Source organism: Hemitrygon akajei, unplaced genomic scaffold (genome assembly GCF_048418815.1).
Source record: "Hemitrygon akajei unplaced genomic scaffold, sHemAka1.3 Scf000081, whole genome shotgun sequence".
Classification (NCBI taxonomy): Eukaryota; Metazoa; Chordata; class Chondrichthyes; order Myliobatiformes; family Dasyatidae; genus Hemitrygon; species Hemitrygon akajei.
In genome coordinates, this window is record NW_027331967.1 from 165288 (window position 1) to 176996 (window position 11709).

At 39.7% G+C, this 11709-nt stretch overlaps 1 protein-coding gene across 1 annotated transcript in view; it reads left to right on the forward strand.

The window, feature by feature from the left end:
* The window catches only part of LOC140722599 (uncharacterized), a 49785-nt gene extending 41707 nt beyond the window's left edge, over positions 1–8078 (forward strand). Inside the window, exon 7 of the mRNA XM_073037307.1 lies at positions 7873–8078. Within this exon, the coding sequence (XP_072893408.1) occupies positions 7873–8078 (206 nt within the window). The remainder of the gene's footprint in view (positions 1–7872) is intronic.
* The last annotated feature ends 3631 nt before the right edge of the window (positions 8079–11709 follow it).

The window sequence follows — 11709 nt, forward strand, 5'->3', positions numbered from 1 at the left end:
TTTACCAACATGTTTGAGTTGTATCTAGCCACAATGAAGATACCCGGAGAGCGGGAATAAATGTTATTCTCTTAATTAAGAACTGGAATGGATAATACTGGAGTAATGTAGACTGGTGAGTCTCATGTCCGGGGTAGGCAAGTTACTGCAGAGTATTCTTAGCGATAGAATATAGACTCATTGAACCCCACAACAATAAACTGTTCCGATTATCGTAAATAGCCCTCTGGCACTTCCAATTCTCTGGCCTAGTTTTCATGTTTTCTGGCCTAGTCTCATCGACCTGCACCAGGAACAGAGCCTTTCATTTCCCTCCCATCCATGTACCATTCCAAATGTCTGATTGAATATACTTGGTCAGCTCGCCCGGCATTACCTTGTGCCCCACCTCTCCAGCATCATTTTCCAGTGATCCGGTACTCGCTCCCGCTTCTATTTTAATCACCTTATTGAGTACACAGATAGTGATTAGTGATACCTGTGAGGCAACTTTTAGGGATCTAAGGACCCCTTTATCACCTTATTGAGTACACAGATTGTGATGTGAAGTTGAAGTTGAAGTGTTAGGGAGGATACACTTGGTGTATTGTGCGCAGTTCTGGTCACCTATCAACAGGAAAATATCAGTGAGGTTGAAAATTGCAGCGAATCTTTATGATGATGCTCCCAGGTCTTGCGGATCTGAGTTTCACAGAAAGATTCAATCGGTCCAGTCACACCCAAACAGAGGCTTTTAACCCTCAGGGGCAAATGAAAGGTGTAAAGGTGGATCAATCACCTGGACCAGGTGGTGTACACTGCAGGGTTCTGAAAGAGGTGGCTGAAGAGACTGTGGAGGAATTACTAATGGTATTTCAGGAATCAAGTGATTCTGGCAAGTTTCGGAAGGAATGGAGAATTGGAAATATTCCTCCGCTCGTCAGGAAGGGAGAGAGGAGGAAGAAAAGAAATTATAGGCCTGTTTGTCTGCTCGCAGTGGTTGGGAAGATGTTGGAGTCGTGGAGAATAAAGGGAACCTTTTCTGGTTGGTGCCGGTAAATAGTGGTGTTCCACAGGGTCTCTGTTGGGACCGATGCTTTTCACGTTATATGTCAATGAGTTGGATGACGGAATTGATAGGTTTGTGGTCAACGTTTCTGCATGTTGCAAAGATAAATGGAGAGGCAGATAGCTTAGAGGAAGTAGAGGGGCTACAGAAAGAGTTAGACAGATTAGAAGAAAGGGCAAAAAGTGGCAGATGGAATATATTGTGAAAACTGTGCAGTCATTGTTAAAATAAGTAGTAGGGTAGACCATTTACCTGATGGACAGAACATTATAAAAAATATTATGAGGCGCAGTGAGACTTAGGAGTCCTTGTGTATGATTCTATGAAGATTAATTTGCAGATTGAGACGGTCATCAGGAAGGCAAATACGGTATTAACATTCACTTCGAGAGGACGAGAAGATAAAACCAATGTTGTAATACTGAAGTTTCATAAAGCACTGGTGATGCCTCACTTGGAGTAATCTGATCAGTTTTAGACCTCTTATCTTAGAAAGGGTGTGCTGACATTTGAGAGGGTTCAAAAGAGGTTCGCATAAATGATTCCTGGATTGAAAGCCTTGTCATATTAAGAGCCAATGTGGCTCTTCATTTGGTTTAAATCATGTGTAGAATCACGTGAACTTGTGAAGCCCAATGTTGCAAAAGCTCAATTTACGACCAGCTCGAGAGCACAGCCTACAAACAAAGACACACACACACACACACACACACACACACACACACACACACACACACACACACACACACACACACACACACACACACACACACACACACACACACACACCGACACTGTCCACTGTCACATCTGCCTCACCAGGTCTCACTCTGTTCTGTGTTAGTTCAATATTCGGTTGGTTTCAATGTGATTTCTTCCTCATTTTTCTAAACTTAACGAGTACAGGCCTAGAGTCATCAAACGCTCCTCATATGTTCATTCTTTTATTCCCCGTTCAACCTCCTCAAATGTATTGCGCAGTGTTACGAAATGTAAAGTTTCAGAAATGAACCAGCAGCAATAGATTACACATGGAGTCTGGTTTTGATGTTAAAACCACTGTCTTTATTAGTAACTACTTGTAATATAGTAACTTAACCAAGATAAACAAATGTTAACAATGTTCTGTGTATATATGTGTAAATATAACTCCCAGCTAATGAGCTTGGAGGAATAACGCTCAGAGTCTTGAAATGGTAAAGTAGGAAAGTTCAGTCATCCACGGAATAAATGATGGGAAGAGATATTCGCAATGCACTTTGTACTGGAGAGAGAAGGCAAGTACCAAGTATTCCACAGGTTCCACGCTGGGAAAACAAGGTAACAGCCGCCGTAGATCTTGTCCGTCATCGTTCCAAATCCACATACGAATTATCACCGAATGACTCCAGCTTTCGGACATGTAAGACTAGTCGCTTCTTGTCCGCCTTTAATTTCTCCCTTTTCCGATTTAAACTTTGAAATTTCAACTTTACTCATTCAGATCAGATATAATTATGGCCACTCTCAGAAGCTCCAAAAGAAATCCGGACCCGAGCAATGGGAAGCCCAAGAAAACTGACGAATTCTCGGAGGAACCCCCCCCCCCCCCCGCCCCCGGGTAAAGAGACTAGAATCTCAAATCAGCAATATCAGTATTGAGATAACTCAACTAAAAGAGAAATTCGAAGGAAAAGTCGACTCTTTGAGCATCGATCTTAAAGAAGTCAGTCGAAATACTGTGGACCTTTCTTCACGTTTGGAAAAAGCAAAAACAACGGATCGTTGATCTCGAAGCTCGATCCCGTCGGAACAATATTCGATTTGTTGGATAAAAAGAGAAATCAGAATCGGCTGACACACTGGATTATTTCGCAAAACTGTTTCAGTCTTTATTTCCGGAGGTTTGTTAACAGCCTTCAGATATCGAAATGACTCATAGAATCGGCACTTTAAGATTTTTGTAAAAACAGACATGCTACGTTGCGTTTTCTCCGTTTCAGAGATAAAGACCGTATTATTACGCTTGTGAGAAAAAAAGACTCTTTCAATATCAGAATTCAGACATTCGTTTCTATGAAGATTTTCCACGCGAAATGGTTAAAAAGCAGGCTGGATTTGCAAATGCTATGAAATCAGCGTTTGAAAAATAAGCTTTTTCCATTCCTTCAATATCCAGCGAAATTGAGGCTCATTGTTAAAAAGTCTGGTTTTCATTTCTTTGATGATCCACTTGATGCATTGTGTTTTATTAATTCTTTATCCGACGCATCCGATGAGGAAACTGAAGCTTGAATGATTTATAATGGTTTGATTGTCTCACGGTGTAAAGAGTGATGAGGTTGAAAGATTTGATGGTTACAGAAGTCTTTACTTTAAAATCCATTTTTTATCTCTGAATAAGTCTGGTTTGGATGACTTCAATTTCAGAAGACATAGAGGGAGAGCTGTTGATCGTCTGTAATAAGTTTGAACCATTTATATTTTTTTCTGCAGCATTTAAATAAATCAACTGTTTTTTTTTTTGCTTCGTATGCTTTTGAAACGATTTTTTTTTAAAGCAGATATTTGGATTTCTTTATGTTTTAAAGATAGACCGGACAATTTAAAGATGGCGATTGTTGTTCTTCTGTGCAAATATTTCAAGATTTGCTTTGGATGTGTTTTTCTTCCCTTATCTAACGTTATGAAGGTTACTTTCAATTGAAGGTCGTTTTGTTATAGAAGTAAGACACTTTCCTTCCCAGTTAATTATATTGAGATATAACGTCGACTGTAATGAGCTTTATGTTCGGTAGAGGGAGACAGAGATATTTTTTTCTTTTTTTTTACTTAGGTCGGCGGAGTTTGCATTTGCATTCGCGTCTACGCCTTTCTTGGGGCTTGCGTCGATTGATTTCGACTTGTTTCTGGGCTTTGTAGTTCGGGTGGGATTTTTTTTTCATTTTTTCTCCCCATTATGGAATCCGGAGCATACGCCAATTATTTTTATTGTTGTTCATCTCCGCCATTTTCGACTATCCTATCCTGACATGCGTCTAACTATTGTTTTTAGACACAAAGTTCCATGATGATATCTAAGCAGCTAAATGTTTTAACTTAGAATGTTCGTGGTTGGAATCATCCTATTAAACGTAAGAAAACGTTTAAAGTTATTAACCGATTCCAGCCTGATATATTTTTTGCTCAAGAGACGCATATCAGGTTATGTGATAAAAATCGATTTTTTAAATTTTGAGAGGGTCCTCGGTTTCATGCAATTTCCCAGAGTAAAACTAGAGGTGTTTCTATTTTTATTGATTCCAATATTCCTTTTAACCAGGAGGATATTATAAATGATATCAATGTTAGATTTCTGATTGTTAAAGAACAATTTGTAATAGAAAAATTGTTTTGGTTAATATTTATGGACCAAATGTTGACGATCCCTCATTTTTTGAAACTGTTTTTGCGTTATTACCTGATTTAAATGAATATATGTTATTAATGGTTGGAGATCTTAATACTTGTCTAAATCCTTTAATGTATAAGTCATCATCCAAATATCAACTCCCTAATCGTTCTGCATCACTTATTAATTCTTTTTAATTGATTACGGTTTAATTGAGATCTGTAGGCATATGCATCCTAGTGATAGAGAATACTCTTTTTTCTCACATGTTCATAATAAACATTCGAGAATCGACTATTTTATAGTTGACACTCGACTTTTATTCAATGTTCAGAAATGTTAGTATGATGAGATCATTATTTCTGATCATGCTCCTTTAAACTTAATATTTGAATTGAAAGATATTGTTTCTACCGGACTATTTTGGCGTTTACCTGAACATTTATTACAAAGTTCAGAATTTGTTGAGTTTATCGATGCTCAGATAAAATACTTTTTTTTTTACTCTTTAATAATATAGGAAACGTCTCTCAGTTAGTAATTTGGAATACATTAAAAGCTTATTTAAGTGGTCAAATTATTTTGTATATAACTAAACTGAAGAAACAAACAAGAACGGAATTAGATAAAATCTCTGAACAAATTAAATAATTAGATAACATTAATTCAATCTCGCCAAATGCTGCTTCATTTAAAAGAAGAGTAGAATTACAATCACAGCATAATTTATTATTAACATATCCTATTGAAGGATATTTGCTTAAATTGAAAAGTCAATTTTATACCTTTGGGGATAAAAATAATAAGCTCTTAGCTTCTCAATTAAGAGCAGATAGAGCTAAAAGACGAATCTTAAAGATCCGTAAAAATAATGGAGATATAGTAAGTAACCATGAGGACATTAATAATACTTTTCAAGATTTTTACTCTGATCTTTATAGATCTCAATCTCCTGCAGACTCCTCTAAAGTGAAGGCTTTTTTTACATGAGATTAAATTTCCACAAATTTCGCTTGAAGATCAACAGATGCTTGATGTTCCAATTACCGAATTATGCATGAAATTCAGAAAGCTATTTTATCAATGCAATCAGGTAATGCTCCTGGACTTGATAGTTATTCAGAGGGAACAGAAAAAATTGAAAGATTACTTGCTCCGGATCTTTTAGAAATATTTCACGAATCCTTTGATGAGGGTAATTTACCTTCTTCTTTTTATGAAGCATCTATTTCCTTAATTCTTAAAAAAAAAGATTATTTCTATGGATCAACCCGGTTTTATTAAAGGCCGTTATTCTTTGTCTAACGTTCGGAGATTGATGAATATTATATTCGCCTCAGGCTCGCTCAGCTCGTTCTCGTCTAGGGGGAGCAGCCTTCGGCCCCGCCAAACTGGGTAATCAGCTGGTGTGGATGCTGTGCGATGTCCCCGCCTCGCCCAAAAACAGACAGTACACCATATGCGATTAAATGAGTACAATTTAAAAAGGTTACTATAACTAAGTCATTAATAACGATACAGTATATATGAAGGGAAAAAAAAGAAAATGCGCCAAATTTATCAAAGTCCAAACCACTTCGTGCGCAACCGTTGGAGCTCAATTACTGAAGTCTTCTGGCCACCATTCGATCCCCTCCGAACTCCTCGACTTGCAGCTCAGGACCACCCGAAGTGGTCAAACAAGCACATCTATCTTCGTCTCCTCTCCTCGGGGTACCTCCTGGCCTCGGACCCCCCCCCCCTTGGAGTCGGTTCCTCGCCCCGTTTACAGCATCGCGTCCTCTCTGTCTCACCCCCTCGCGCCGATCTCCCCAAAAGTCCGCCGACAATAGCTTACAGACTCAGAAGAAAGAACAACATTAATCCCAATTGGTTAACACAAGAATACATTTCTCGTTATCAGTAAATTTTAACCCAAACAAGATTCCAGCACTCTCTCGCAACAAAGAAGCATTCCTACCTTTAACAAAACAATGAAGCCATTTTGATTCCATACACAGTAACAAAGAAAAAGAAGAAATCCCCTTTACACATACAAAATGCTGAATGAACTCAGCAGGTCAGCCTCCATCCATGGTGAAGAATAAAGCGGCGACGTTTCGACTCGAGACCCTTCAGCAGGACGGGAAATAAGGGGGAAGTCACCGTAGGAAGAAGGTGGATGGAATGAGTCCAAGCTAGCAGTTAAAGGATGAGACAGTTCAGGGTAAAGGTGGGATAATTGGAGAGTGGAATGAAGTGAGAAGCTGGGAGATAATAGGTGCAAAAGGCAAAAGGTTGAAGAATGGGAAAGGGGAGTGGAGAAAGAGAAGGGGAGGTGACGACAGAGGCGAAACATAGGTGAAGTGAAGAGATGAGGCAAGAGGGAATCCAGACGGGGAATGATAAAAATAAAACAGAAGGAAGGGGAATTTAAAAATCACTGGATTAACAGAATCAGTGTTTATTCCTACTGGTGTCTAATCAGTAATTTTACTCATCGGGCATGAGAGAAGAGGGTGAAACGTCATGTCGAAATGGGAATGGGTCATAAAATTCAAATGGTCGAACAGTGTGAAATCCTTTATATTATGAATGGGGCAAAGGAGCTGCTCAAAGCGGTCCCCCAAACTATGTCAGTCTCACCGATGTAGAGATGCCTGCAATGGAACTACCTAATATAATAGATGGCACCGATAGATTGGACAATGTGAAGTGTTCCCTCACCTGGGAATATTGTTTGGGGGCCTGAATGGGCAGGGGTAGCACTGCTGGTATACGTGCCAGAAGGGAAATCAGTGGGTAGGGAAGAGTTGCCGAAGGAATCACAGAGAGAGTGGTCCCACTAGAAAACGAAGCGTGGTGCGGGAGAGGGGAAGTAAATATACGATTGGTGGGAGAATAGGCGGAAGTGATGGAGAATGACGTGCTGGATGCAGAAGCTCATGGAGTGGCAGGTAAGTACAAGGTAAACTGCATTCCTGTTAGGCAGACGCGAAGATGTGTTCAAGACGGGTGGCAGTGACATGGAGAAGATGCGAGTAAGGGCAACAACAATGGTAGCGGAAGGGTAACCCCATTCATTGAAGAAAGGGTCCCGAAGGAATTGCAATCAACGCAGGTCCATGACTGACAAATCGTTCTCTGTATCAATTACTCAGTCAATAAATCATGTTGGTGAATATTGTTCTCACTACCAGAAACTGAGAGCAAAATGAGTGAGTCTCCTCCAGCCAGTGCTTGACGCAAGGAGTAGACGAAGCGAAAAGGAATCTCGGAACATCTCTGTTGACGGAAGAAGAAGTTTCTGTCTACAGAGCGTCGGTTTCAGTTAACCAGCAAACTTCGGAGTGATCCTGTGAGTTCTCCTGTACCCGGATATCAGATCGCCCAGTCGCATTGGCTTCCGGTTCATAATGTGGTCAGTATTCACGGGGGTTGATTAATTAGTCTTGTGTTCCCTCCTTCGGTATAGACAACAAAAGAGATCTGCGGAAGGCAGAAAAGCCACCCGGACCAGATGGTGCACAAACCAGGGGAATGAAAGAGGCGGCTGAAGAGATCGCGGAAGCATTAATAATGATCTTTTCAGGATCGCTGGAGACTGCAATGTCTCCGGAAGACAGGAAAATTACAAATGTCATTCCACTCTCCAGGAAGGGACAGGGGCAGGAGAAATGAAACATAGGCTAGTTAGTCTGCCCTCAGTGTGTGGAAAGCTGCTGGGGACGATGATGCAGGGTGAGGTCTCTGATCACTTGAAGGCACATGATAAAATAGGCCGTAGGCAGCAGAGTTTTCTCAAGGGAAAATCTTACCTGAAAACCTTTTGGAATTCGCTGCAGAAATGACAAGCAGCACAGACCGAGGTGAGTCGGTGAATGTGCGCTTGATGCTCAGAATGTCTACGGCAAAGTGTCACGCGTGTGGCCTCTTAACAAGCCATGCGATCGCGGTAATGCAGAAAAGATTCGAGCATGGATAACACATCGGCTAACTGGCAGGAGGCAAAGCTGGAGAATACAGGAAGCCTGTTCTCGTTAGCTGCAAGTGTCCAATTGTGTTCATAGGGGTCTGTGGCGGAGTCAATTCTTTTTACGTTGCATATCAATGATCTGGATGATGGAATTGATGGTTTTGTTGCAACGGTTGCAGACGATCTGTAGATACATGGAGGGGCAGGTAGTTTTTTGGAGGTGGACAGGCTGAAGAAGGACTTGAACAGAGAACTGGCAAAGAATTGACAGATGGAATACATATCGGGAAGTTTATGGTCATGCACTTTGTTGGAAGAAATGAAAAGTTTGATCATTTTCTAAATGGAGAGAAGATGCAAAACTATCGAGTCGCAAAGGGACCTGGCAGCTCTTGGGCAGGATTTCGTCAGGGTTAATATGCAGTTTGTGCCTGTGCTGAAGTAGGCAAACGGGATGTTAACCTTCGTTTCAGGAACACTAGAATATAAAAGAAAGGATGTAATGCTGAGACTTTAGAAGCACTCGTGAGGTTTCACTTCCTGTAAGTGAGTAGGTCCCGGTACACTGTCTTAGAAAGAATGTGCTGAACTGGAGAGGGTTCAAAGGAGGTTCCCGAAAATGATCTCTAGTCAGCGGAATTCAGAAGTATGAATGCTGCCCTAATGGAAACCTGTTGAATGGTGAAAGGGCTCAATAGAGTGGATGTGGAGAGGATGTTTCCTGTGGTGGTCGAGTCTATGATCAGAAGACACAGTACCAGAAAGGAAGGGTTTCCTTTTAGAATGGAGATACGGAGGAGTTTCTGCAGCCAGAGAGTGGGGAATCTGTGGAATTCTTTGTCGCAGGGAGCTGTGAGGACTAGTCTTTATGTATATTTAAGACAGAGTTGACATATTTTTAATTGGTAAGGGGCATGAATGATATGGTGAGAAGGGAGTAGAATTTTGGTCGCAAGATATCATGGCACCAGTCATGATAAAATGGCGGAGCCTACTCGATGGGAAAAAGGCCTACTTCTTCCCCTATATCTTGGAGTCTTTTGATCCAACTGATAAGCTCAGAGGAGCATGTTTCAAGTTTTTTATGGTCATAAGACTACATGATATACAACGAGAAAGAGGCTATTCGGACCATCGAGTCTGCTCCGCCATTCAATCATGGGCTGATCCAATTCTTCCAGTTCCCCCCCCCCCCACTCCCCTGCCTTGGCTAATTAAGAACCTATCTATATCTGCCTTAAATGCCCCCAATGACTTACACTCTACAACAAATTCTACCGATTTACCACCCTCTGACTGAAGTGCTCTCTCCGCATCTCTGTTCTAAATGGACGTCCTTCAATCCTGAAGCCGTGCCCTCTTGTCCTAGACTCCCCTACCATGGGTAATAACTTTGCCATATCTAATCTTTTCAAGCCGTTTAGCATTCGTAAAGTTTCTTTAAGATCCCCTTCATTCTCCTGAAGTTCAGGGAATACACCCCAGCGCTGACAGACGTCACCCATACGGTAACCCTTTCAGTCCTGGAATTATTCTCGTGAATCTTCTCTGAACCCTGTCCAATGTCATTATTTCCTCCTTTACAAAATACGGAGCCCAAAACTGCACACAATACTCCAAGTGTGGTCACACGAGAACCTTATAGAGCCTCAGCATGACATCCCTGCTCTTATATCCTATACCTCTAAAAATAAATGCTAACATTGCATTCCCCTTCTTCACAGCCGGCTCAACCTGGAGGTTAACCTTTAGGGTATCCTGCACATGGATTCACAATTTCCCTTTACAATTCTGAAATTTGAAGTCTCTCTAAATAGCTATCATTTATAAACAGTTAATGAATGCTCGCATGTCGCCTCATGATAGGGTTCAACGCACCAGGGAAATAGAACTTCAACATTCACTTTCAGGTGATTAATGGAGTCAAATTTATTATCTAGTTAGTAATTCATCTATCGGTGCACGCCTTTCGTCAATTCAGTTTAAGATAGTACACAGGGCCCATATGTCCAAAGATAAATTGGTGCATGTTTTTATTTTCTCTAATATAAGCCCTATTTGTGACAGATGTAACGCAGAGGTGGCTACTCTGACTCATATGTTTTGGTGCTGTGTAAGCTTAAATAATTTTTGGAGCGATGCGTTTATAATACTATCCAATGTTATAGATGTGGATGTTCAACCCAATTCACTTACGACAATTTTTGAGATTATTCCAGAGGAGCAGGTAGAGGTTCTGCTTCCACTCAACATGTGATGGCCTTTTCAACTTTACTGGCTGGGAGAGCTATCTTGTTATACTGGAAAGATTCTAATCCCCATACTGTTTTTATTGGCTCTCCTCCATTGTGTCATGTTTCAGTTTGGACAGAATTAGAAGCCGGACGTTTAAATGCATCTTTTAATTTTGAGCAAGTCTGACGACCCTTCATTCAATTTTTCATATGATTGATTGATTTATTTATTGATTGATTGATTTATTTATTGATTGATTGATTTATTTATCTATTTATTTATCTATTTATTTATTTATTTATCTATCTATCTATCTATCTATCTATCTATCTATCTATCTATCTATCTATCTATCTATCTATCTATTTATTTATTTATTTATTTATTCGTCCATTTATTTATTTATTTATTTATTTATCTGTCTATCTATCTATCTATCTATTTATTTATTTATCTATCTATCTATCTATCTATCTATCTATTTATTTATTTATTTATTATCTATCTATCTATCTATCTATCTTTATTCTCTTTAGGGAAAATCCTTATCTGCGAAGTTTCGGAGGTGACTGGAAGGATGTTTTCTCTCTTTCCCTTTCTTCTAATTTTATCCTCAAATGGACTGCCCAACCTTTCTTTTCTTTTCCTTTTTTGTTCCTTTTTTTTGCTCCAGTTTAGTTTAGTGTTTTTTTCCGATTATTAAATAAAATTTCCAATTTTTTTTTACGATTTGTTAAAAGGAGTTTCTTGATTATATTGTATATTTAACAGCGTAACATTATACTGATCTGATTTTGACAATATATGCGTACTTTGTATTATCTGTTTGCTAAAATTTCTCCTCTGATTTATACATTTTTGCTGGAAAATCAATAAAACGATTGAAAAATGAAATGAAGTCTCTCTCCATCGAAATAATCGCCCGGTTGTTTATTTCTTCCAACGAAGTGTATGGCCAAACATTTTCGAAGTTTGTATTGCATTTGCCACCTCTTTGCCAGTTCCCTAAAATATCTAAGTGTCTCTGCAAACTTTCTATTTCCTCAACATTTCCCGCTCTTCCACCTATCTCTGTACTATCGGAAAATTTAGCCACAAGTC